Here is a 25,822-nt window from a genome sequence, read left to right as displayed (position 1 = left end):
TCTGCACCAGATGTATATCACAAAGCGCACAAAGCACACAAAACGACCTAAAACGAACACTTACTGATACGATACGATACGATGATATATATTGTAGATTTGATAAACAGACAAATTGGCAATTGCGTTGAGAGTGAGGAGGTTAAATGTGGCGACTGCTAATCGAAGCGCTCAATTAACTGTTAGTCACGCGTTCGATAAGTGACTTACTTAATTCAATTATATAGCAACCCAGAACGCAAACGCAATGTACCCCATCATCTTGGATGAGTAATGACCACATATAACGTATACGTACTTGTACTAGTGCCTGTGACTGGGCGTTCCCAGTAGACCAAAGCAAATAAGACTATTATCTGAGATCCAAAAATAGTATTAAAAAAGACCCGCTCAATTTTAAAGTTTAATTTTCGGTAGCTTCAAAACGGATCGTTTGCGAGTCTTAAGCGATATATTTTGGATGATAATTTTAAACGGTTTAATTCTTGTTCCTTTGTTTCTGTTCTCTAATAGCTCATTTCTGAGTGTATTTGCTAATGTTGACGAACATTTTACGATAGTTTCCCTTTACTATAGTCTTTTTGTCCACTGGGTTGTCTAAGCGCAGTGTGCTTTATCACTACTGACTCTGACTGTGACTGTGTCGTCTGGCTCAATGTGGTTCTATAGCCTAGCACTAAGTATTTGTTTATTGTTGTTTATTTTTGCCATTGGGCAGGTCCCTAGTGATTAGCGTAACTGTTACCGATTCTCACCGATTGCTGTGAATGCGTGACCATATATGTACTGGCTATATGCACTTAATCAGCACACTTAATACTAATCTAACCAGTACTGTATACCTCACACAGTGCGTTTCAAAACTATATTTAGCTCAATGTCGGGCATTGATCGGAGCACGACCTCCACGCGCCTCATTTATGGTTATGAAACGCACCGTTTGCCGTATCGGAAATGAGCTAGCGTTGAGCGGCGCAGCAATAAACTGTTCAACTGTTTTGGCTCAGTAATTTATTGTTGAAATGTAGGCAACCTTTAAGTTCATGTTCATCTATGTTTAATAAACATTTGCAGTGAATCCCCTGAATATATACAGTTGAATGTTTATCGATGCGAGTTCCGGTTAATATCTGCTGCACACAAAACAAAAGTTTGTTTTTTTCGAATTTTTCGGTTTAAATTTTTGTATTTTTTTTTTTGTTTTATTTATTTTCGTTTTTTTTTATTGTTTAAATCGTTTAATGTTTTAATAATAGCTCCTCGCTCACATGCCTCTCACTGCGTTTTCTTCTTTTTTTTCGCTCTCTGTGTGTTACAATTTACACTGTGAACAAATTTTATTTTTTATTTTTTTGTTTATTTCCTTCCGTTTTTGTTTTTAGCTTGAGCTTGTTCTTTAAACTTTGTTTTTTTTTCTTTTGCTTTCTTTGTTTCTTTTTAATTGAATTTATGTTGTTGTTTTTTTTTCTGCTCAATGTTATGTGTGTGTGAGTGTGTGTATTTATATATCGATTTATATATATGTTATTAATTTTAATCTGTTGTTTGTTATTCGCTTAGCTTTGTTTGTTTTTTTCCGTTTTCGGTTTAGAGTTATTTTAATGATTTTCATTATCGTTTAACAAAATTAATAAAAACAGTTTTTTGTAATTTTTGTTTCCACTTATTTTGTTGTTGTTGTTCTTGTTGTTGTTGTATGTGTATATGTTAATTGATCAATTTATTCGTAATTCTCATATATTAAAACAATGTAACGCATGATGTTGCATCATGATGACGATGCTGCCGCTGCTCTCTCTCTATGAATATTATTTGCAAATTGTTTTTTTTGGTAGCTTAATTAATGCCTCTTCATTCGGGGAGCTCGCACTCTCTATCTCATCTTATAAATCTAACTGATTGCATTTACACAGAGTGTGTGACGACGACAACGACGACGAGTCTGAGTGGGAGAGGGAAAGGGAAATCGGTACCGGAAACGGAAACGGGATTTGTCTAGGACTTGGTAGGGTAGCTTTTGGGGTAATCGGTATATTGGTATCGAAACGGAAAAACCTAACTAACGCAACCGGAACCAAGGGCTGTGTGTGTTTTTGTGTGTGTCTTTTATTGCGTTAATTCTCTATAGTTAAGTGTTAACAATGATTATGATTATGGAAGTCAGCTGAAGAAGTCTGTATCGGTTTTGGAAGTTGAGTTATCGTTATCATCGTATTGCGAGTTCCCGTCTTATAACTATGTAATGCTTGCCGAGTATAGGTATTCTTCGCTTCGATTCGATCTCCGCCCTTCTCGAACTCGGTCCTTTAATCATACATACATACACATGGAGAGATATATTCATCATCGTGTTTTTAGTTTGTTTGGTTTTGGTTTTGGGTCTCTTGCCGTTCTCTCGACTTACTAATAAATTAAAACAACGCTAATGAATTTGTTTTTCGCTTCGCTAATTGTGAGTTCTCGTTTAACGTTCCTTCTCTCTGCTTGACTTTTTCCCAACCTCTGCCTTTCTTCTTTGCTTTATTATTATTATCTTTATCTCTTTATCAATTAATTATCAACTTTAATTTTTCATTTATACATACTAGGTTTTTCTTTGGAATTTCATTTTTCATTAATTTCCCACATTAATGCTTAGATTTTGTGCCTTGGACAAACGTCTGTTTAAAAATCGCTTTCTCTTTTCGCCTTCGTCTCCGCCTTCCTCTTCCGTTTTACTTTATTACTTCGTTTATTTGTTTTTACTTTTCTTTAGTTTTTGTTTAGAGCAGAATACAGTCTGTGGTTGACCTCGGCTTGGATTACTTGTCCCAATCGCTTGCTTGATTCCCTGTTTGCTACTCGCGGTGTCTGTTGGAGCAGCGGTGTTAGTTTCCGCCTTTCATGCCCATAGATTTGGTCCAGGACAGAGGGATGAGCGCGTAGACCAGCTACGGCTACTTGGGAAAGCAACTGGGGAAAGAGACCCCCCCAGAAGGAGGGGGACTATCTGTCTAAAATCAAGAACTTATTCGAAAATAAGTATTTTTAAAAAGGAATTTCAATATATTAAGAGGTAAAACCTACTTTTATTACTATAGAATCTTAAAAATGAATATCTTCTTCCTGGAGATTTATGAAATGGTTCTTTTCAAAAAGATTTTTTAGTATTTTAGAATGGAAAATCTGCTTTAGCTTCGAAATCTTGAAAAATGATAACTTTCAAAGTCTGAATATCTTCCTCCTCGAATTCTCCAGATTTCTTAAAAGTAATCCTTCTCAAATATATTCCTGATTTCAGACAGAAACCTCTTTAAAAGCCGCTTGCTCTTTTAACTCGATTGCTTGATACCCGTATGGAACAGTCAAAGTTCTGGAAGTGGAAGCCTATAAACTCAACGAATGCATCTTGATGGCGAGATGTTGGCAGTGGTTTTTTCGCTTACATTTCTTCGATTGCGATCGTGTGTGTATGTGTGCGTGTGTGATAGTTCCGATGGATCTTGATCTTTACCCAATTAGCGCGGTCTATAACTACTACACATTAATTTTTATCTTTTTTACTTTTTCATTTTTTTTTTTAGTCTGTTTGTCAGGCATTTAGAGCATTGTTTTTGTTTTTGCTTATTGTTTCTATACTCTGTGTTTAATTTTAACATTGTGCGCGATTTTTGTTGAACGTTTGACAACACTACAAATAACGGCAGTTTTACATGCTGATGCGGATGATGATTCGTCGGGAATTGTTGCACAGATTTTTTTATGGGGGGGGGGAGTGTGGAAAATGTAGCAACATTAACAAATAATATACCTCAAATCGAGTGTTCGCTGTCCAGGAACTATACAAATGCGATTTATACAGGGTGTTGGGGCAAAGAAATCGTTAAGGATTCCACTTTTTCTGGCATTTTGGCCACCATTTTGAGTACATTTCAAATCCTTAGCAATTTCTAAGACCCATCATCCCTGTAACTTTCTTTTTCTAGGCTTTTGGGGGTACCAAAAAAACAACTGAGGAACTCTGAGGAACACTACATAGGATATTATGAGAGACCGACTCTGAACTAACAGTTAGACTTTCAGTGTACGTCTCCCCATTCTTTCCTTTTTTTTGGCAACAACAATTTATAGTCTCTGTGTTATCTATATATCTCTCTTTTCTTCACAACTTATAGTCTTTGGGTTCAGATTAGAGATTTCCTGACTCTAGTGGCGAGTGGCAGTCTGTGTCTGTGGGGGTTGTGTTCTATCCAACTAAATAAGGCTATTTTGGCACACAATCACAACGGAACACGAAACATCTATTGTACAACAACGATAATAATAATAATAAGAATAATGATAATAACACAGGGATTATATGGGGGGTTCCGGAAGTGCATGTTGTTGGTGAATTATTATGTTGGCGTGGGTTACTCCAATTCGATTTTTAGATATTCTCTTCTTTTAACGTCGGTCCCCGTCTATGAGAATTCTCTCGCTAAATGCTACAAAAACTGCGATTACCTGGTTTCGCGCTTGTGTGTGTTGGGGGTGTGTGTGGGGGGAGTGTATGTATGAGTCTGTGGTGTGTGTTGTGACTGGCTTTGCTTTTGCCATTTTGTTTTTTATAATTCACGTTTATGCTTACTTCACTATTGTACAATGTGCGACTTGCATTATTATATTCTCGTAATTATTTTATATAAGTATATATGTATATATGTATGCATGTGTGGCTGTTGGTGTGTGTGTTGAGTGTGTTGTTGAGCTGCTGGGCTACTCCTATATATTTTTTGGTTTTCATCTTTTTTTTTGTCAATTTTTTGTCGTTTTTTTACGGTTTTTGTTTTTGTAAAATGCGCTAGTTTATTGATACCTTCCACCACTTGTTGTGGGTCTGCCCATCTAAATTCTGTCCTCCTCATCCTCCTCTTCTTCCTCCTCCTCGACCTCCTCGCCGTTCTCCTCGAGCTCCTCCTTGTAGCCGGGATGCTCGGAGATGGCATAGTAGTTGCCATTGTAGATGACGCCCAGTTCGCGCAGCGCATCGCCGCGTATTGTCGCCTTTATCGTCCAGTTGTAGCAATCGTCCGACTCGGACTCCCGATCCAACCGCTCCACGTCGAGTATCTTGGAGTTGAGGCGCTCCAGTATGATGCCGATGTCCTTGATGCTGAGATGACGCTTCTGGTCCACCGACAGCTGGTCGATCAGCAGCAGAAACTTCTCCGTCGTCGTCTTGTCGTCCTCCATAACCGTGTTCTCCGTTTCGCTCTCGGAGCTATCCCGTTCGGGGGCAATGTCCAGGAAACGTACATGACCCTTGGCTCCCGACGAGCGGCGTTGCATGCTGCCACTTCCACCGCTGCCGCCACCGCCTGCACCGCTGCCGCCCAGCATAGGATCCATAACCGAGGGTGCCGACTGCGGCTGGGGACTGCTGCAGCTGCCGTCCTGAATGGGCGACGTGGCCACGCTCTTGTGCACGGCTATCTTGCGCCCCTCCTCGTGCAGTGCACAGCAGTGGAAGTCGCACTCCGTGGTGCTGGGACTTCCCGCCCTGCTGGGGGTGTGGGCGTGGTGGGCGCACTCCGGCGTATGAACGTGGACAGCTCCCACGCCGACACCACCCGACACGTTACTGTCGAAGGAGCTGCCCTGCTTGGAGAGGCGCCTGCTGCCGCCGGGTATCACAACTCCTGGTGGCAGGACAACGCCGCCGGGATGGTATATGCTCGCCGGGCCGTCGTCACTGATCACCGTTATTTGGGGGCTGGCATAGCGTGGCTGGGAGGATTGCGACGACACCGACTTGTTGTCCAGCGAACTTTGCGCGGAGAGGCCCTTCTTCGAGGGCGAATACTTGTCGGAGGTAAGCAGTCCATTGCTGCTGCCCAGGCCGGAGCACATGCCGCCACCGCTGCTGCCGCCGCCACCACCACCGCTGCTCCCGCCTCCACCCTGCCGCTGATCCCAATGCAGAACGACCGTGACACGCCCTTTGTTGTCCATGATCTTCCACGACGGGGTTTCATCGTGCAGCTCCAGTGCATGAATCGTCTCACAGACGATTTTCGGTATAGCTGATATAGCTGGAAGATAAATTATTTGATTAAATGGTGGATATTTTTAAGGTAATTTAATTTAATATATCAGATCAGCATATATACACTTATAATTATAATAACTAAACTGTAACTATATTATTTTTGAGTTTTGCTTAGAATTTAAGCTCAGGAGAGCAGATATATTTCCTATTCCTCCGGCATTTGTTTTATTTCGCTTAACGACTTGCGTAGGAAATTAAATGTTAACAATGGAAACCTTTATCGTTCTCTGACAGAATCGCATTAAAACAATACGAAAATTTATTGCTTTTGAGTTCTATTTTTGGACTTTTGGAAATGTGCTTTTAAACAATGCTAGAATCCGAAATAACCCTGGGATTTATATGTTTAAATTAGCGTTTCTTTAGCATTAAAATAAAATCAAAGCCAAGGAACTATTAAGGGATTTTTAGAACCCATTTGTAAACAGTTTTGTAAAGAAATTAAATGTTTAAACAATTGCTGGGCAAACGATTTTTTTCCCCCATTTTAATACAAGATGTTTTCCATTTTTTTTGGCTTCCTAATAAACTCAACGATTTTATTCTTTAATTTGTTTTTACTATTATTTTTTCGAGAAGATCTTCTGCCTGCTCCCACTTCTGGATCTCAGCCAGTATAAACCAGACACTTACCAGCCTTTATGACATCAACGCCAGTGGGATACCAGCGCTCGCCCTGCCTCAACAGAAGCAGCACCGTATTGTTGGCCAGGGTGCGAAAGTATTCGCCATCCTCGATTTGGGTTCCATCACACTCCAGAACAACGCGTACCGGTTCTGAAGCAGGAACCCCTAGCTTATCCTTGCCGCGGACCAAGAGCTCCTCAAAGGTCCCAACTACGACGCCCTTGCGCACATTCCGCCAGCTGTCCCAGATTTTCAGTGGTCTCTTGCCGCGAGACTCCTGCGAAGAAATAAACGATTAGGGATTATGGAATTCTATGGATTCTATGGAAAAGGTGAAAGGATGCTGTGTGATGCAGGATGGGCGTGACACCTGTGAAACGCTGCGCAGGCAAAAAACAGTGACAAGTGGGTGTGGCAAGGCCCGGGATATGTCATAATTCCCTCAGTTCCGCTAATTGAGGTTCAAAAAAGGGCACAAATGTCAAGGCCAACAAGGCTGCAGGATCAAATAAGGTATATTAAAGCGTTTTAAAGAAAGTCCTTATAGCTTATATCTTTCATAAGGCTAAATTCCTCATATTTCCTATCAATAAAAAATCACGAAAAATCTCCATCGTATGGCGAAAAGTGAAAACAAAAAGAAAAAGAGGGCCAAGAACCGAAACGTATCCTTTTAGGCTAACAGCGCTCACAGCTGTTGGCTAACAGTAACAGGACGACAACAACAACATCGACTACAGCGACTTCGGGCGAACCGAGCGAGCGCACAGGACGAAAGCTGCAATGTTTAATGTATTGCAAGGACATGAGTGTGGCGCTCCAGTGACCCAGTAACGAGTGCAGCGCACACGAGCCCAAATACAAATATGAAAAGGAAGCACACTCTCTCTTTGGATACCCGTCCATGTCCCCGTGTAATCCCTCCTCCTCCTCTCCAGCCAAATAAAATGTTTGAAAAATTACAAAAAATTCATGTTGACATTTTGCTTATTCCTTCGCACCGAAAACAAGCAGAAAACTTTTCATAAAAATATTTCATTTCTTTCGCTCTGTGTTTTCCCCCCTCGCTGCCCCCCTTTCGGGCTCGGGCATTTCTTTTTCTTTTTTTTTTTTTGGCTTGGGATAGGTCAGTTTGCTCCGCCCCAGCGCCATATGGCGTTCCTAAGAGCGATGTGTGTGTGTGTAGTAGTAGTAGTAGATTGGGTATTATAAATTCGGAAATTAATAAATGTCTAAGCAGCCCCAGTAAAGGTAGACAAAAGGCCAAAAGAATAGCTAAGCAAGGGGCAAACTTGTATAAGGAAAGTGTGTGTGAAATCAAAATCAAATGGTTTTATGATATTGTTATACAAAATTTTAAATAAAATTCAGTAAACACACTTGTCAAGAGAAGGTATAAGTATTTTCAAGTTTATAAACAAAGATTTTTGATAGGATATCGAAAAAAAAATAGAAATATAGAAAAACCCTAGACATCTTTTCAAAATATAACTAAGAACCCTAAACAACTAACTAACCAAGTTTCTTTTGTCTTATAATATATTAAAATATACAAAACGCTAAACATATTAATTGATATTTGCTTCCGTATCAATTTATAGTTAAACATTTAGGCCAAACTACTCAAGGCAATCTCTTAATCTCGACAAGGAGAACCAGTTTTAATGGATGAAATATGTAAAAATAACTCTTGATAAGGGTAATTCGATTTAAAAGAATTCCAACTATATTTGAAGAAGCTATCTTATCAGAAATGTGTGATTGAATGGACTTGAATGGATATGATAAGCCTTATCGGAGGCTGAAAGCGGGACAGTGTCTGTGACCATACCAGTGCGGACAGGCTTGCACCCGCGGAGGGACCCGTTGTGATAGCCGCGCCACCACCAACCACTCCAGCACCCATCCCACCGACGCCACCCACACCTGCAGCTGCCGTGGCGGCAGAGGCAGCTACGCCCTGCGTGGCCTGGGCCGCCGCCGCAGCTGCGGCTGCCACTTGTCTGATGCTCAGACAATTGCAGAGCGGCTTCGTCACGCCCAGCGTGCACAGGGCGTTGGACCACATGGTGGTGGTGCTGGGGCTGGAGCTGGAGCTGCAGATGGCACTCGCTTCGCCCTTGCCAGCCACTTTTAGGCCGAGATCCTGCGCTGCTTCTGCTGCTGCTGCTGCTGCGGCTGCTGCTCTGCTGGCTTTCGATTCTCTGGCTCTGGCTTTGGCTCAAGGTCGTCCTTTCGTCTCACACTCGGCGGTTGGGGGGCGAGTAATCCATGTTTAAGTGTGGCTAGCGCTCCTCTTTAAAAAATCGTTATATAAACGCGTTTTTTTGTTTTGTTTTTGGTAAAAATCCGCCTTGGAAACGACGACGCTGGTGAAAAGTTTTTACAAAATTTAAAGCTTATTGCTTATTGTTTGAGAGTCCGGGGTTTAAATGCCTTTCGTTCGGGGAAAAATTCGTTATTACAAAAATTGTTTGTTGGATCACAAAAAAAAAAAATAATAATTCAACAACACACACGGCACACACACACAGAAAATGTATTTGTTTTCCTTGTAAAAATAGGGTTTTTCTTCCCTTGACTAAGTTGTATTCTTTGGAAGATTGTTATAAAAATCTTGACGAGCAGCAGATGGGCTTAAAATTTCGCTTTTCACTGCTCGCATTCGCATTCGTCGTACACTTTGCAGTTCGCATTCGTATTTTTGGGGCAGGTCAGGGCGGGTTGACCTTCGCACTTCGCACTTTCACTTTACGGATACGGATACTACGCGCCTGCAGCACAGCGCCCCTCTTGCCCGTGAAACCGCCGAGTTTTCCTTTTCATTTGCATTCAACGCTGCTCTGACTCGATTATATGCATTTGCCTTTTTATAGTTGGAAAAGGTGTTTATTTTATAAATGTTCGGAAAGTTATTTTGTAGAAAAATGCTGGGATTTTTATTGGTGTGGTCCACACCCAGTTAAACGTGGTGTTGCCACAGAACAAAGGCGAAAAGTGCCAGGAGCAGCCTTTTCTTTAGCTGCCCGAGTGTGTGCGCCTGGCAGCCTGGCAGAGCAAACTGTGAGTTTTCCGAGTTTCCCGATGAGATGCTGCATCGGATTTTACTACTGCTGCTGCTGATGCTGCTGCTTCTTGTTCTTTTGGGGCTGGGTGCGTTTTGCAGCGCTCTAACAGCGCTTGAAATGAGCACGAAGCATCCTGCTTGAGAGAATTGCAGTTCCAGTGAGAACAGGATGTGAGAGAGTGCAGCTAAAAGCTCAGTGGAAGAGGGAAAGGGGGGCCAAGAGTGCGGACAGGACAGAACCGTTACTAATTAAGACAAGCCATTCTTAGTTATTTAACACGAAATGCTACAACATTTACTTATCCTCATATGCACTTGTACAACTCTTTCTGTGTTAGTTTTATCCCCCTTGGACAGTTTACACTCCTTTGCCGTGCTTTGCCCTACATTTGCATCAATGTGATATAATCAGGACGCTAAGGCGCGCGCACGCTCCACAAGTATTCCCAAGGATCCAAAGAGTTTGATTTTGTAAATATTTACACGCAATCAAAGCCGATCAATTAACTGTTACTATTTCTTGTTTACCAAATGAAAATAGCGAGCTTACTTTTGGGCCCGAGGGGGGCTTACAAAAATTCAACATTTGGACTGTAGCATTAAGCATTCAAAGAGTCCTTTGATAAAAGGGGGGTTGAAGGAAAAAAGTAAAAGGATAAAAGAGAGAGATGCAATATTATATGCAGTTGGACACGCTCTCTTTCTCTCTCTAAACAGCATTGCCAGCTGGGACTGTTAAGTGATAACAGAGCTGTAATGTAGCTGTAACTTCTGGCCGAGTTTTTTAATTGGAGTAAGATAATCTCGTTTTGTTTATGCTTAATAATGCTAGATCAACTGCCAAAAACTAAAAGCCATCTCTAGCTGGAGCTGTCAAAGGGATTCTCAGGCTCCAGGAATTCTCAACCACTTTTTTGGGGACTTCGCAAAGCAACAATTTTGGAGACACCAGAAGGAGAAAAATGCCATTCGAGGGGGTGTGTGTGGAAGGTGGGAGGGGAGGAGGAAGAACAACAGTTGCAGCAGCAGCACGTGGAAAGAGGGTTGCGTTGGGGGAGTGGCGCTTCTGTGGGGCGTAAGTATTACCTCAGTTATTTGGGTCAAAGCTATTCACTCACCCGCAAAGCAAAACGAAACGAAGGAACTGCATAAAACATGCACAAACACACACACCCTCACAGCAAGATTCGCACACACACTTTTATACAAAGGAGAGCTTGGGGGACACGCACACAAAGAGACTAATGCGGGACACAGGCTTAATAGGTTCCTCTGGCGGATGCGGACGCGGAATATCCGCAGTAGCGATACGCCTTGCTAGATACACTCGCAGAAGGTAGTCACAAAAAAACTCAAAGTTCTGTCAAAATTCCTCAGGGTAAACTATTATCTTATTTATTTTTGTTAATCAAATCAGAATAAAGGACTTTTTTAAGTTTGAAAACTATGATTGTCCACGGAATTATATAAACATTAATGTAATTTTTGGTTAAATTACTAATTAAAATTTAATAAAAAATCATATTTATTGTTTGTAATTGCTTATAATAAAGTAGTAATAAAGTGTAAACCAGTGTAAGGTATTCACCGTTTTGCTGTTGGGCTAGGTTCGTAACGAAGGTTTTACAATGTAAAAGAGAATATGAATATGAAGTGAGAGAGCAGCTGATTTAAGTCGTGATTTTGCGCTTGCGATCGGGACAATTAACGGTTTAACCGCAGTTGCCGGCTTCGCTTTTAACACGTTTCCACTTACCTCTCTGGCCATTACGACATGTTCTCACCAGCGGCGCCCGCTTAGAGGGTCTGCCATTTACTCAGCGGCAAGCACAACAACAAAAACAGCAGCGCCTCCTGCGAGAAAGCGGCAGAGGGGGCGGCAAAGAGAGCTGGAGCAACAACAAAGCTCACGCTTTTCGCGATACGGGAGTGCGTGCGTGTGTTTGTGTGAGTGTGTAGGCGGCAAACGGGATAATCAGAGAGACAGAGAGAGAAAGAGTGTGGGAAGTGTGCGTGCGTGTGTGTATGAGTGCTTCAAAAATTCTCTACTACACGTTTATTTTCAATCTTCTCTTCCCGCACATTTCTCCAACGCGCCGATGCTTCGTTCTTCCCTTTCTTTCCTTTTCTTCTCTCCGTGCGTGGGAATGAATATGTGTGTGTGAGTGCCCGTATAGGTGTGTATTGGAATTTCCTTACTAGTATTAGTTTAAGCCAGCTTGCATTTGTTTAAACAATTGGCATACATCACTATTGGACAATTTGTAATTGTAATTCGTCTCTACCTACGCCCACTTTTATAGGTGCGGCTGCTGGTGGTCAGGATTTGCTATTGGCAGTGGTAGTAGTATTCGTGTGTGTCTGTGTGCGGGCGAGAGAGCGCATTGGAGTACCGTTATCGCTGGCGGAGCCACATTTTCCTATTTGACATACACTTTTTTGTTGCGATTTTCGCTATTTTTGCGGCACACGCGTTTTGTTTTATTTCTTAGCTATTTTGTATTATATTTCTATTCTTTATCTGGTTATATTCTCTATTTCGAATATCTTCTTTTTTACCGTTTTTTCTTATTGGTACACACGCCTTTTCTTCACATACGTTCTAGTTTTTGGCAGTTGATTAATTCCTTGGGTTTATCCTTTTAACTAGTGAATTGATGTTATGGTGACGAGTTGTGAGTTTTTTTGGGCGAAAACAACAACATTTAATTCATTTTAAGCCGAGAACAAATGCAAATCAATTTTTATTTTTCGGCACTCGACGCACAATCGGCTATCGGTTATCGATAGGTTTGGCATTCGCCGCGAGCGTGGGCATTTTTCGTGGCATATTTTTGGGTGGTGCGCGGAGCAGCCGATTAAATACTGAGGCTCGCAGTCATCGATAGTTCGATAGCGCGCGTATTTTTCTCTGGCCACACTGGCAATTGTTAGGAATTTACGAAAAGGTCAGAAAATTCAATGAAACAAGTAATTTAAAGGCTTAAAAGGCATCAAAATGGACGATATACGAACCAGCATGGACAACATGTTGGCGCGCTTCAACGAGAGCATCACACACTCGGCGCCCAAGAAGCTGCTCTTCAACCGGCTTTCCGCTTCCTTTTCCGACGACTTTGTGGCTTGTGAGTGCACGCAATATCTTGCAATATTATTGTTATAACTCTATAAATCCACTGCTTGATAGCTCCCAAGAAGCGTCGCCTCGAGCGTGAGCTCCCGGACCGCAGCCTGAATGCCAGCACCAGTTCGCTAAACAACTCCTCCGATGGACTGGGCTCCTTTGAAGCCAGCCGGCTGCGCGCCGAGCTGATCGAGTCCAAGGCTATTATTCTGCAGCTGCAGAATAAGTTGGAGCAAAGGGAAACGGAGCACCGCCAGGCCATGTTGCTGGAGCAGAACAAGAGCTCCGCTTTGAAGGACCAGTGCGATATCACCAGCAAACTTCATTTGGAGATGGCAGAGTCGCTAAAGATCAGCCGCAAGCGGGAGACAACCTTAAAGGAGCAGGCCAGTCTTGCCATAGCCGAACTGGATCAATTGAAACTCAAATACGGTGACGTTGTGGCCAAGCTTGAGAGGGAGAAGGCTCTGCTGGAGCAGGACTCCCGCGATGTCCAGCTGTGCATAAGCAATGAGCTGGACGAGTATCGTCGCATGGCTCAGCGGGCCGATATGGAGCTGCAGGCCACGCAAACTGAGCTGGAGAGCTTCCGTCGTGCCTATGACGAGATTAAGCCCAGAGTTTCCGGGTACGAAGAGCTGCGCGGCAAGTACGAGTTGCAAACGCTCAGCCTCGATGTGGCCAATGAAAAAATTCGGGATCTGGAGTCCCAAATCAACGCATACAACGACTGGAAGGAGATCACCAAGGTCTCGCAAAAGCGTCTGGCCAGTGTTCCGGAAATACAGGCTGAGCTGGAACGCTTGCGTGGTCAAAACCAGCGCTTGAACGGCATGATCGGGGACAAATTGCTGCTTGAGGAGCAGGTCAATGACTACAAGACGCGCCTGGACCGGTTGGAGGGCGTCCAGGCCGAGGCGGCAAGCCTGCAAGTGAAGTTATCGGGTGTGGAGCAGGAGCTTAAGATGTGGGTTAAGGTGGCCCAGGATCACTGCTTGCCCAACACACTGGTCAGTCCCATGGCCCTGCGCTCGCGTATCGAACAGCTGCTGCAAGAGGACATAAACCAAGTGGCCGAGAAGTCCTCCACCAAGTGGGACACCAAGCATCTGCAGGTAGATACCTTATAATAACTTTCAAGTAGATTAAAATAATATAACTGAAATCGTTTTCCACAGAATTCCCTGCGTGACATGGAGCAAAAGTGCTCCGTTTACTTGAAGAACATCGAGGACCTCAATATGGTCCTGAAACGCCACAAGAACTTCAAGGAGCGGTTGCAACGCAAGCTAATCACTGTCTCCAAGGAGCGTGACTTTTACAAGCAGATGGTGGATAATTTCGACAAGGACATGACCATGAGCAATGCCAGCGTGGCCGACATGACGCAGGACATGCAAGTGCGTTATCGTGTCGAGGTGCTGGAACGTACTGTCACCGGCTACAAGGATATGTGTGCCACATTGGAGCGTGAGATTCAGGCATTGCGCCAGCAAGAGATGCTGGCCGAACCCTCTGGCGATGGTTACGATAGCATCAAAAAGGAGCTGGACACGCTGCGGCTGGAGAACGAGAAGCTGCGCCGTCGCAAGAGCGAAATGGAATTGGAGCTAATGAATCGCTGCCTGCTGGGTGACTTTAATATGCGTGACTACAAGGTGGTGCATTTTACTCAAAATCCCGCTGCTGAAGCCTACGAGGTCAGCAAGAACATGATGGAGAAGCTGCAGGCGGAGATTGAGCGTCTGAAGCGGCGCAATAAGAAACTTGAGGATGACCAGGAAGAGCAGACCACCACCACCGGGGGCATGACCATGAACTTTAAGGAGTTTAATCAATTGCGCGCCGACTTGGAGTCGGCCAATGGCAAGATGCGCAAGATGAAGGAGTACTTCAAGGCGGCCAGCACAGAGTTCCGCGATGTGTGCTATATGCTGCTGGGCTACAGGATTGATCGCATCGGGGTCAACAGCAACTATCGGTGGGTTATTTGCTTATATACTTTTATTTATTTATATATTTATGATTTTCCTTTATTGCAGCATTTCCAGCATGTATGCCGAGAGTCCGGATGATTATTTGGACATTACTCTCAATGAATCCAACTGCTTGGCTCTTTTGGAGTCACCCTACTCGCAGACTTTTAAGCCAGCAATTGATCAGCAGCTGGCGGCCAGCAACTCCTTTCCAGCATTCTTCTCCGCCTTAACTCTGGAGCTATTCCAAAAGGCCACAGTGACCATAACTTAAGGAGGAGCTGCATATAAATACATAAAAGTCAAAGCTTAAATGTAAGAAATGTGTGTTTCGATTTTAGTTTTATAAATGCAAGTAAAAATGAGTGAAATTTGTGTGCATAATAAATGTTTTATAAGAAACTAAGAGAAATATTTCAGGAAAAGGCAATTAATTTAATAAAAGATACTTAAGGTAGGCTACATTCTCACAATAATAAACAATACGAATTGGAATAATAACCACAGACCCCTGCCCCCTAACTCGAAGTGAGAATGTGGGCCACCTGCTCAGGTGTCCTGTGCAGCAACTGCTCCGGCTGCTCAAACCCATTGGCTGGATCGTGAACCCTCTCATAAATCTGCTTGTAAATAGCCACAATGACGTTAAAGGAGCGCTTTTGCACCGTGGCCCGATGACTGCTGGACATGATGAGCTGCACCTGGGGCAACAGCAAGACATCGGGCAGCTCCAAAAAGGCATCCATCTTGGACATGAAAATCTTGAGCAAATTGGTCTCAATCTTGGACTGATTGCTCTGCAGGATGGCGTAGATGGGGCCCAGATTGAGATTGGCCACCAGCGACGAGGCCTGCTCCGAGGTGAGAGTATCCAATTGGGCATCCGACTGGGCCTGCAATCGCTCCACACGCTCGTCCATGTACTCGTAAACAGCCAAAGAGCTCTGCATGTGATGCAGACAGTTGAGCAGATAAACGCCCATGTCCACGGTGGGCAGATGGGCGGCACTTTCCTGCACCGATTGCAGCAAAGGATCAATCACACAGCTCACAATCTTGGTGATGTCCGCTTGGCGGCCATCGACCATGGTGGCCACCGATAGGATCTCCTTTAGCATATTTAGGAGACGGGCAACGCTGGGCGGTGGAATCAGATCCCTTTGTGGTGGCTCCAAAGCCAAACCTGAACCTCCCGAAGGACGCTGCAAAACACTGCGCACTTGGGAGGCCAGGGCACCCAGGTAAATCTGTTCGCTGCTCTTTTGCAGCTCCACCAGGCAATCCTCCAGGCTGCCGCCCTGCACCACCTGACGCATTATTTGCTGGTAAAAACGCAACAAATTAGAGATGGTAAACAGCACAATGGTGTCCTTTTCCGCCTGCAAAATCGTCTCCACGCGGACTTTCAAAGGATGGCAAACGCCATCGGCTATGTAACCCAAGGCGCTCTGCAGCTGGTCGGAAATGTCTGTGGGATATAAGGAGGAGTATAAGGATAAGGCTTAATTTAGAAGAAGGTATACAAACCTTGCTTGTCGCACTTCTTAAACAGCAGCGACAGGTTCTCCTTCTCGCTGGGTATACTCTGATGCAGCCAGGCAAACATATCGCCAATATACCTCTTAGGATCATGGGCATGTAGCTCAATGGGCTTGGGATTGCCGCCAGGGCCGCCCTCCGTCAAGGCCTCGATGAACTGGCGCACCAGGACAGCACGCCGGGCAATGGCATACTCATCAATGACGTATCTAAAGAAGATTCAAGAGATCCACTTGTAACCACAACCCACAAAATAAACCAAAACCAAACCCACTTGAAGAGCACTGGACGATCCTGAAGCCGACTCATGGCCTCCACAATCAGTGGACCAATCTCATTGTTCTCCAAGCTGCGACAGTGATTCTGGGTCCAGCGATAAAGCCGCTCTAGGGCTCCCTCCTGGTGCAACGTCATCTCCTCCATGATGTCCAAGGCGGCCGTTTGATAGCCACACTGCATCAACAGCCGGCAGTCAGCATGGATACTCTGGACCCTGTCCAGCACACGGAAGAAGTCGTGGACAATGGGTGCATCCTTGGCGGCGCCATATAGCAATTGATGCTCCTGCCCGCTCAGCTGGAATCTGGCCAAAAAGGCCTGCGCAATCTGCTGATGCACCTCCAAACGGTCCCGCTCCCGCTGCATGGTGTTGGTCTGCTCGATAAGATCCTTGGTCAGGGCCTTTGACGTCTCCAGATCCGACTTCATGGTCTCCACTGACGTGGCCATTGTGTCCAGATCCGCGCATACCGCGTCCAGCGACAGCTTGACCTCGCGGAAGGCCTTCAGGAAGTTCTCATTGATGCCCACGGAGCGGTGTTCAATCTGGCTGCGCAGATTCCGGCGATTCTGGAGGGTGTTCTCCGTGAAGAACGTAGACAGGCCGCTGAGTGCATCCAAGGTGTCCTAGGCGGAGGGGAAGCGATTGATTAAAGGGGGGGTTTCCCGGGCTTGGTAAGGCTCACCTTGTCCGACTCCAGGCGCGCCTCCAGGATCTTGTTGACCCTCTTCTGGATCCGGTCCTGGTCCTCCTGCTTTTCTGTCTTCATCTTTCCAAGTGTGACCAGCCTAAGCAAGTAGCCAACGGGGCTAAAACATTTCCCTCTCCCCCAAAACTGGTCACACTGGCAAAAAGAAAACATTTTTAGTTGAAAATTGTTTATAACCTTTAATTCCCGTTATTTAAAGCCCAAGGCCAGCCGAAACAATGGCCGCCCTGGCCAGCTTGACCGCCCAGTACACAGACTCGGAGGGGGAAGGGGAGGCCAGCCCGGACTCCCAGAATTCCACAGCGTCCCAGGTGAGCCCCAGGAAAATCCACTCAAAATTCGGGAAACTAAGGAAAACCTGTACGAAAATGCTTTTACAGGTGATCATTCCGCCCAAGCGACCCTCGCCCACGCCCACCAAACAGGGTCCGGAAACAAAACGGTCCAAGCAAAAGAAGAAGAAACACGCCAAGAAGGTGCGCCGCCTAGTCAGCTATCAGGACGACAACTTGATTTCCGACGAGGAGGAGGATCGCGCAGCAGCCGTCTCCAGCGAGGAGGAGTCCAGCAGTTCCAGCGACAGCGATAGCTCCAACTCTGAAGGCGGCGACAGCCCTAATGCCAAGGATAAGAGCAGCACGGGCAACGGGGCCAAGGAAACGGACACTCCCATGGAGGTCGACGAAGAGGCGGAGGGCTTTCCGGCTGAAGAACGCACTGCGGAGAGCTACGAGAAGGATCCCAAGTACGCCAAGTACAAGTTCCAGCTGCCGCCGGAGCCCAAGGGCAAACCGTCCGCGGAACTGGTGGCCAAGATCACCAAGATGTACACCAAGATGCGGCAGACCAATATGGACATGAACCGGGTGATCCAGGACCGCAAGGAGTTCCGCAATCCCAGCATCTACGACAAACTGATCAGCTTCTGCGACATCAACGAATTTGGCACCAACTATCCGCCGGAAATCTACGATCCGTTGCAATGGGGCGAGGAGTCCTACTACGAGGCATTGGCGGCGGTCCAGAAAACGGAGATGGTGAAGCGGCAGAAGGACCGCAAGGACATGGACAAGGTGGAGCAGGCCACAGCCTTGGCCAGGAAGGTTGAGGAGGAGGCCAAGAAGCGGTAATAACGCCAGCTCTTAGAAAACTTGTCTAGATTTTAATCTGTGTTAATTTGCAGGAAATCCAAGTGGGATCAGCCGGCTCCGTCTTCAACCGTGGTTAAGCCCACGCTTCCGGCCTTGACCACGACAGTTACGGGCACTAAGGGAACCGTCATCTCTGCATTCGGCTCTCTGCCCAAAAAGCCAGCCGTTTAGTCTTAAAGGAAAGTGTACAATTAATTAAATAATAAAATATAAAGCCATTAACAAATTTGTTTACAAACAAACTCCATAAAAGGTACCTTTCTTGGTTTTGGTATTTTCTAAATCTTTGGGCATTTTGTGCATTAACGCAACTGGTCCCTCTAAACAGCTGTTTTTGCATTTTTAATCTTCGTCGGTGTTTCTTTTGTTCATATAGTATTCCTTAAAACTCAAGAAAGTAGGACAAATGGTCTAATAGTTATATATTCCTCTATATCAGCACTTTATTAGCTTAGTTCAATATAAGTATTCAACAGTAATTAATGGCTCAAGTAGATAGGGTTTACATTTTGCGAATTATGCGGGCGTCTGCAATATGAGGAGTTTTGTTTATGCATAAAAGAAAGAAGAAAACAAAGAAACCCAAACCGAAGCTGACGAGTCACTTGTGCGTATCGGTAATCTATAAAACTATCTGTAGGAATATAGGTTCTGCCCCAGATTTCCAACGCCATTTATTTGCGATTACGCTCAATCAAGGTATGTTTACTTGTATTGGCTTTAATTGGTCCCTACAATCATTTCGCATATGGAACAGCTCTTATCTGCAAAATTCTGGGCCTTAAAATTAGTCATGCCTACAAACTCTAGATAAATCCTGGATTTCGGAATGGAAAACTTGAGCTAAAGTCGGAACCATCATGTCTCAAAGCGATCCAAACGATGTTCGCAGTGCTGCCCAGCTCATTTTGACCAATGCGCGGCAGGGAAATAGTGCCTACCACATGCAGTACGACATGTGTGAGTATCACTGTATACTATAATATTCTTACTTCCTACTTAAACTGTATATGGTATTGCAGCGCGATCACATTCCATCAACCTGATTACGGAGGACTTCCTGGCCGGCTACATGCAGGATGGTCGCATGTCTGTGGTGCGGCGTTTCTTCTGCCTGTTTGTTACATTCGATCTGGTCTTCGTCTCGCTGCTCTGGCTCATTTGCATTGTGGTATGTCTGGGATTTATTCCAATGAGATTCGGCAGATCGTACAACCTTTATATTACAGATCGACGGTGACAATATATTCAATGCCTTTCGCAAGCAGATCTTGGAGTATACCATCTACAAGTCTCTCTTTGATGTGGTGGCCATTGCCATCTGCCGCTTCGTGGTGCTCATTTTCTTTTATGCCATATTGTACATCAATCACTGGTCCATCATAGCGGTGGGTTTCCAATCACCTTATAGTAGGCTTGTTATAAACTCATATCTATATTCACCTCCTATTTCACAGCTCTCTACAAGTGGGTCTTGCTTGTTCCTTATCTCTAAGGTGTTTGTGTTCGATGTAAGACTTTAATATTTTCTTTTCAAACTGATTTGAAACTGAACGCTGTCCTTTCCTGTACAGTGGCTGCAAACAAAGCAACAAGTATTCGAAGTTATACTTATAATAACCTCGTTTATTTTGGCTTGGGGCGAAGCCTGGTTCCTGGATTGCCGGGTTATACCACAAGAGCGACATGCCCGGCACTATTTCCGATGTAAGAACACTAATCTGTACTTGAAATTATTGATTAAAATGAAATCTCTTGTATATTTTAGCCATGACATCGACGAATGATCGCACTCCCTTGGTGCAGCCGGCCATTTTGACTGAGAACGAACGGGTGCCGCAAAGTGTAACTGATTTCTATTCACCCATGGACACGGCGCGTCACTCCGACGAGGAGGAAGAGGAGGTAAGCTATTCATGAATGCGCATTTTAAAATATCTACGGAATGGGAAAGTGGATATGGGGACATATATAAGAAGCTTTACTGAAGCAAAGGGAAGCACAGCAGCCAAATGATTTTGGTAGTTCTTTTTAGATTTTTCCACCCAGTTAATCTCTGTTACTGGTTTGTATTTTAGGATGAAGAATACAACCAAATGGGCCTGGATTGCCTGCGAAAGGCCTATGCCATCATAGAGTCCAGCGACTGGAAGGTGGAGAAGGTGACACACAAGGGCGACACCATTCACAGCACCCAACGGGAGAAGATAGGCAAGATTTACAAGTTGACAGCGCGAATCAAGTACCCAGCAAAGGCTCTAATGGAAGATCTGTTCTACCGCATTGAAGACTGTCCCAAGTGGAATCCTGCGCTGCTGGAGTCAAGAATTGTGCGAGTAAGTCTTAAGATAAGCTGTAAATTAAATAAAATGCTAATATGGAGTATATTTTATAGAAAATCAACTCCTACACTGATATAACCTATCAGGTGTCCATTGGCGGTGGTGGTGGCATGGTCAAGAGCCGCGACTTTGTGAATCTGCGTTCATGTCGCTTGTTTTACAATGGCAAACTCTGCGATGACGATGAAGCCGCCCAGCTGAGCAGCGACGATGATAGTCCCCTTAATCGCTCTTGCGAGGGCAGTGTGAGCACCCTTTCCGATGGGGAATCCAACACACCATTACCCGGCAGCGTTTCCAGTTGCAAGGCCAAGTTTCCCAGCTCGTCCACAGGTCCTGCCACGCCATTCGATACCTTGGGCAACAGCTTGGGCGCCAAGAGCCTAGGTCCCATTCTCAACTTTGAAGAAGAGCCACCGCCGCTGGATCAAGATGAGTTTGAGGATGCCAAGGATAGGGTGGATGAGGCGGAAGCCAAACCTAGTGTCCCAAGCGTGGGCAAGACCAAGGATAAAGTATGGGTTAGCTCTGCTAGCAGTGTGCAATATGCTGGAATGCCGCCATCATCCAAGTACACGAGGTAATTAATGTAAATTTATACAAATAAACGCTTCTTACCTTTATTTTCCTCTTGCAGAGGAGAGAACATTGTGACTGGGTTTGCCTTTCGCGAAATCGTTGGCAAGCCGGACAGCTGCATTGTGGAATGGGTGCTGTGCTTGGACCTGAAAGGCTACATACCCCGCTATGTCTTGGATGCGGTAAGCACTTTTGTGTCCATTCTTATCCTTATTTATTTACGTGTAACTCTTGGCAGGCCCTCACATCCTCCATGACCGATTACATAACCAACCTGCGCAAGCATGTCAACGAACTGAGGCACCGGGGTCGTGGCCGCGTCCCCAGGACCCACTAGTAGCCAGGAACTGTATTTTAACTGTAATCCGATTGTATCTCAGAAGTATCTATTAGAATATTTCAATAATTTTGAAACGAGAGCGAGGTATTCAGTGCTGTTAGTTTATTGAGTATTTTATGATGTATATGTATGGCATAAGTATGTAACTATGTACGTATGTATATGCTGCACGGCTTACATTATAAATTTTATACATGACTTTTCTAACGTCCGGCCTTTCCACACACATTCAGTCGCAGGTGCAGGCGCAGCACCTGCCGCCCACCTGCAGCTGGTGTACGATTCGTAGGCTTGAGATCAGTTCTTGGAGGCGCTGTCGCAGGGCGTGGTCCTATTTGCTGTCGTTCTGTGGAAACCACATGGGACACGCCTCCATGGCCACCTCGCACACGGCGCTCATCTTGGCACTGTCGTAGTCTGGCAGGGATTTGGGGTATATATTTAAGAGAAAGGGATGTATAGCAAAGTATGGTTACCTAGGCTGTTGCGCTTGCCAAAGATGCTGCCGTTGAAGGGGGGCTTCCTGTAGGCCGCCTCACTGGAGCCCAGCAGGATGGCTGTGACCAGGATCGTGACCAGGAGCAGAGTGAGAGTGAATCGCAGAGCCATCTTGCAGTCGTCGTCTGTTAGCGTACTTCTGGGCAGTGTACAATGTCTGGTCCGAGCGATTGGAGCTAGCGGATGCCTTCTGTGGCTATCCAAGGGAAATTCCTGGCTTTTATATCCGAGCCCAGCGAGCAGATGAACTCGGCCTAATTGGGTTATGCGCCGCTAATTGAAAAGAGATTGCTTGGGGACTTTTTCGCGTGAGAGACTATCAAATGTAATTACATTCCACTTAACATATTTACATTGTATTAACTTAGGCTACACTACTATCCATGGACAAGTGGGGTTCACGTCTTGGAATTCCAGTCTAGCACCTTGTTGAACTCCTTCTCGCCAAATCCGATGGCCGCCGACTGCTCCATGCAGTTAGTCTGCCGCTTCAGGTTGTCGATCATGTACAGCTGCTTCTTGTAGGCGTTGAGCAGGTCGTTCCGCTGCCGCTTCAGCGCCCGGATCCGGCTGTCCCGCTGCTTCAGCTCCTTGCGCTGGACGTCCAACTGCTCGCGCTGCTCCTCGCGCAACTTCTTGAGCTCCAGGCGAACAGTGTCTGCATCCTCCTGGGCGCGGGACAGGCGGTTCTCCAGATTCACGTTCGTTTGCCTGGCCACTTTACTCTCCCGTTTCAGCTGCTCCAATTCTCGTTGCTGGCTGGTGAACTCTTGCTGGCGCTCCTTCTGCCGGCGACTAGAGTCTTCGCACTGCCGCTCAGTCCGAATCAGCTGCTCGGTCAGGTGCTTGTTGGCGTTCAGCGTCTGGTCGCGCTGATGCTCCGACTTACGCTGCGCCTCTAGGGCTTTTTCGAGCTGCTCCTTTTGGCGGGCCAGCTCGGAGGCATGCTGGGCATGGTCTTCCTCAAGAATGGCCACCTTGGCCTTCAGGAATCTAAATTATAGATATGTTGTTACATAAAACAGTAAAACTAAGGCCTCCTTACTTGATGAAATTGTCTTGAGTGAGTTGCTTTTTGGCCTGGCCATTCACCACGGTGGTGCTCTCCCGCTTCTGGGTGACCTCCACCTCGACAACATCGTTCCTGGTGGCGTCTTCAGCGCCGTTCCGCAGCAGCATGTCCAGAGAGGGGCTCTCGCTGAAATTGGGATTCCGGTATTTGACATACGTGGCCGTCTTGCTGCTCACATCCCGCGTATAAGTGCTGAACTTGGGCACTGCACGGTTGCCTGGGGGTGATGCAGCGGCCGCGCCCACGGTTTTGGTGTTTCTCCAATCGGGCGCCTTTGACTTGGTCAGCAGACATGCATCAGGCGGTGGCGATGTGGCCACCGCTCGGGCCATGACAACAGCGGCGGCGGCGGCCGCATCCCTGCCCGACGGAGCTATAGGTGTCTGCTTCGCCTGGGACGTAACTGCGTTCTTCTTACGGAGCAGGGTGCTCGGACCTTTCTGCTTCTGGAAGGTGGCATATCGTGCCGGTGCCGCTGCGCAGGCGGCAGGCGAAGGCTTGCCTGGAAACATGGCATCGGCAGCGGAGGTAAGAGACAGCAGGTTAAGTTCCTGGTTAATTTTGAACAGTTCCTTTTCACGGCACAAAAGCTCTGCCATTTGAACGGCGTTCAATTCCTTATTTCACCGTGTTCTTGGCTTTGGCTATAATAATTAAGATTTAATATAAAAGACCTGGAAAATTTAAACACATTGAATTTATCTCAGTTTCAATTTGCTCTAACTCTCCGAAGGGCTATGCCGCCTGAGTCGAAAAACTAAGTTGATTTGATGGATTTACTCCAGGAGTAAATAAATTTTCCGGCCGCCAAACAGTGACAGTTACCCTTGGCTACCTGGTCCCCTGGTCCTGGCCCCCTGCTCCGGGCATTGGCTTCTGGGAATCCTGGGACACCCGGCCATGTCCTGTTGCTGGCCCTTTGGGGGTGGTTTTTCCGTTTTGGTTTGTTCGATTGTCTCCCCCTCAGATGACTGTTGCTTGGGGGAACTCAATCAAACTGTAGCCAGTGTGGGTGTTAAAATTCACACAAAAGATACAGATTCGCGTGGGCTGACTTTGCCAATGCTCTTCAGAATGTGAATGATGTAACTGAATCAGAAATAAATACTTTTAAAGTAAGAAGCTTGCGGAAGATAAATTTCAAAGATGTTTAGCCTTGAATTAGAAGATGTGGAAGACAGTTTAGGAGTGTATTAACCTGGGTTATATTGAATTATGATTATTGTTTTACTTTTTTATACATTTAATATTTTAAAACTATATATTTTATTTTCAGATAGCTTCAAATGATATAAAAATACATATATTAAATGCTGAAAATATTTAGAATATATTTCCCAAACGTGGTTTTACTTTTTAAACATTTTTAAGATCATTTAATATTTTAAAACTGCATTTTATTTAATTTTTAGTAAGCTTTAAGATAACTTCATATTTTAAAAATATTTCCCAGTTGTTGTTTTACTTTTTAATTATTTTTTTTCAAGAATTTAATATTTTAAAATTACATTGTATTAAATCTTTAAATTCAAATAATATAAAAAATACATATAATACTGAAAATATTTCAAAAATATTTTCCAATTGTTGAAAATGTTGTTCAGAATTTTCTGCTTAACTAATTTATGCTTTTCCAATTTCAAAAACCATACATATTATAAAGAATTGAGTATGGTAATATCACAAATGGTAATTACACAGAATTCCCTCACGTTTCAAAAGAATATTTCGTTCAATCTTAGAAGATCCCTGCCAGAATATCAAAATGTCAGAATAAAGAGCACGCATAATAATCATAAATATAACTAAAAGTACAAACACGCGACTTAAAGGGAAATGCCCAAAAATGGGACAATACAGCGAGACCTTCTCTAGATGTCACCTGTGTGTGCTACCTGTGATTGTACCTGTGACCCTGAGGGTGCAAGGGTGCCCTCTGGGTTCAGGGAATGTAAATGCAAGTTCAAGATTTATGGGCGGCACAAGTAAAACAAAAGAAGATAGGCAATTGTCCCACGGCAAGAGCTCGTTGAGTCAATCCAATCAGTCGAGAGGCTGAGTAGAAACAGAGGCTATATATGCCGTCATCAAGGTGTTCTGGTGACAGCCCACACATTGGCCATAATTGCAGCCAAGTCTGTTGCCAAGTTTGAGCAGAACGTGGACACCAGTTCCAGCTAAACACAGCTGTGGCTAAAAGCATGACTTTGGACACTTGAAATAAACTTTACTAGTTTTAGAAAGGTTTTTTAAAGAACATTTGCTTGTTCTATTTGAGAAAAATAAAATATATTCACAAAGTAGAACATTTTATTCCCATCTTAGTATAGTTTTCCCAAGTGTAGCCCTTGGACCTTGCGATATGGGATGACCACCGGGACAAACCTCTAATTATCCCGCACCGCACTCATTAGAAAGACAATCCCGAGTCGTTGGTGTGGCAAAGGG

The 25,822-nt window shown here is 44.9% G+C and overlaps 7 protein-coding genes across 10 annotated transcripts; 3 read left to right on the top strand and 4 right to left on the bottom strand.

The window, feature by feature from the left end:
* Window positions 1–4,549: 4,549 nt before the first annotated feature.
* Drep2 (DNA fragmentation factor-related protein 2) lies at window positions 4,550–12,549 on the bottom strand. Of its 2 annotated transcripts, none has more exons than XM_017169070.3 (3): window positions 11,521–12,549; window positions 6,704–6,974; window positions 4,550–6,053 (listed from the first exon to the last, which is right to left on the bottom strand). In XM_017169070.3, the coding sequence occupies exons 1-3, from the start codon at window positions 11,530–11,532 to the stop codon at window positions 4,867–4,869; spliced, it is 1,470 nt and encodes a 489-aa protein (XP_017024559.1). In that variant the 5' UTR covers window positions 11,533–12,549; the 3' UTR covers window positions 4,550–4,866. The 2 variants fall into 2 exon arrangements, with proteins under 2 accessions (XP_017024559.1, XP_070139925.1); XM_070283824.1 differs by lacking the exon at window positions 11,521–12,549 and adding an exon at window positions 8,529–8,780.
* Window positions 12,550–12,671: 122 nt separating this feature from the next.
* Window positions 12,672–15,276, top strand: Mad1 (Mitotic arrest-deficient 1). Its single transcript, XM_017169068.3, has 4 exons — window positions 12,672–12,889; window positions 12,952–14,003; window positions 14,067–14,869; window positions 14,931–15,276. The coding sequence occupies exons 1-4, from the start codon at window positions 12,763–12,765 to the stop codon at window positions 15,136–15,138; spliced, it is 2,190 nt and encodes a 729-aa protein (XP_017024557.1). The 5' UTR covers window positions 12,672–12,762; the 3' UTR covers window positions 15,139–15,276.
* Window positions 15,277–17,525, bottom strand: Cog6 (conserved oligomeric Golgi complex subunit 6). Its single transcript, XM_017169069.3, has 4 exons — window positions 17,369–17,525; window positions 16,678–17,309; window positions 16,392–16,612; window positions 15,277–16,332 (listed from the first exon to the last, which is right to left on the bottom strand). Exons 1-4 carry the CDS (start codon window positions 17,450–17,452, stop codon window positions 15,383–15,385), a joined length of 1,887 nt encoding a protein of 628 aa, XP_017024558.1. The 5' UTR covers window positions 17,453–17,525; the 3' UTR covers window positions 15,277–15,382.
* A 40-nt stretch (window positions 17,526–17,565) lies between these two features.
* On the top strand, window positions 17,566–18,785 carry LOC108076300 (SAP30-binding protein). Its single transcript, XM_017169071.3, has 3 exons — window positions 17,566–17,703; window positions 17,773–18,518; window positions 18,576–18,785. The coding sequence occupies exons 1-3, from the start codon at window positions 17,611–17,613 to the stop codon at window positions 18,712–18,714; spliced, it is 978 nt and encodes a 325-aa protein (XP_017024560.1). The 5' UTR covers window positions 17,566–17,610; the 3' UTR covers window positions 18,715–18,785.
* Window positions 18,786–18,892: 107 nt separating this feature from the next.
* Window positions 18,893–21,883, top strand: Start1 (Steroidogenic acute regulatory protein-like). Of its 3 annotated transcripts, none has more exons than XM_017169336.3 (11): window positions 18,893–19,242; window positions 19,354–19,503; window positions 19,566–19,714; window positions 19,773–19,931; window positions 20,001–20,054; window positions 20,118–20,250; window positions 20,312–20,448; window positions 20,622–20,879; window positions 20,939–21,465; window positions 21,523–21,646; window positions 21,703–21,883. In XM_017169336.3, exons 2-11 carry the CDS (start codon window positions 19,404–19,406, stop codon window positions 21,799–21,801), a joined length of 1,740 nt encoding a protein of 579 aa, XP_017024825.1. In that variant the 5' UTR covers window positions 18,893–19,242; window positions 19,354–19,403; the 3' UTR covers window positions 21,802–21,883. The 3 variants fall into 3 exon arrangements, with proteins under 3 accessions (XP_017024825.1, XP_017024826.1, XP_017024824.1); XM_017169337.3 differs by having other exon boundaries at window positions 19,335–19,503; XM_017169335.3 differs by having other exon boundaries at window positions 18,894–19,242; window positions 19,301–19,503.
* A 113-nt stretch (window positions 21,884–21,996) lies between these two features.
* On the bottom strand, window positions 21,997–22,455 carry SIFa (neuropeptide SIFamide). Its single transcript, XM_017169339.3, has 2 exons — window positions 22,281–22,455; window positions 21,997–22,221 (listed from the first exon to the last, which is right to left on the bottom strand). Exons 1-2 carry the CDS (start codon window positions 22,411–22,413, stop codon window positions 22,136–22,138), a joined length of 219 nt encoding a protein of 72 aa, XP_017024828.1. The 5' UTR covers window positions 22,414–22,455; the 3' UTR covers window positions 21,997–22,135.
* Window positions 22,456–22,602: 147 nt separating this feature from the next.
* Window positions 22,603–24,131, bottom strand: LOC108076457 (structural maintenance of chromosomes protein 2). Its single transcript, XM_017169338.3, has 2 exons — window positions 23,348–24,131; window positions 22,603–23,295 (listed from the first exon to the last, which is right to left on the bottom strand). The coding sequence occupies exons 1-2, from the start codon at window positions 23,971–23,973 to the stop codon at window positions 22,701–22,703; spliced, it is 1,221 nt and encodes a 406-aa protein (XP_017024827.1). The 5' UTR covers window positions 23,974–24,131; the 3' UTR covers window positions 22,603–22,700.
* Window positions 24,132–25,822: the final 1,691 nt, after the last annotated feature.

This window comes from Drosophila kikkawai, chromosome 2R (genome assembly GCF_030179895.1).
Source record: "Drosophila kikkawai strain 14028-0561.14 chromosome 2R, DkikHiC1v2, whole genome shotgun sequence".
Classification (NCBI taxonomy): domain Eukaryota; kingdom Metazoa; phylum Arthropoda; class Insecta; order Diptera; family Drosophilidae; genus Drosophila; species Drosophila kikkawai.
This window is presented reverse-complemented; position numbering and strand designations above follow the sequence as displayed.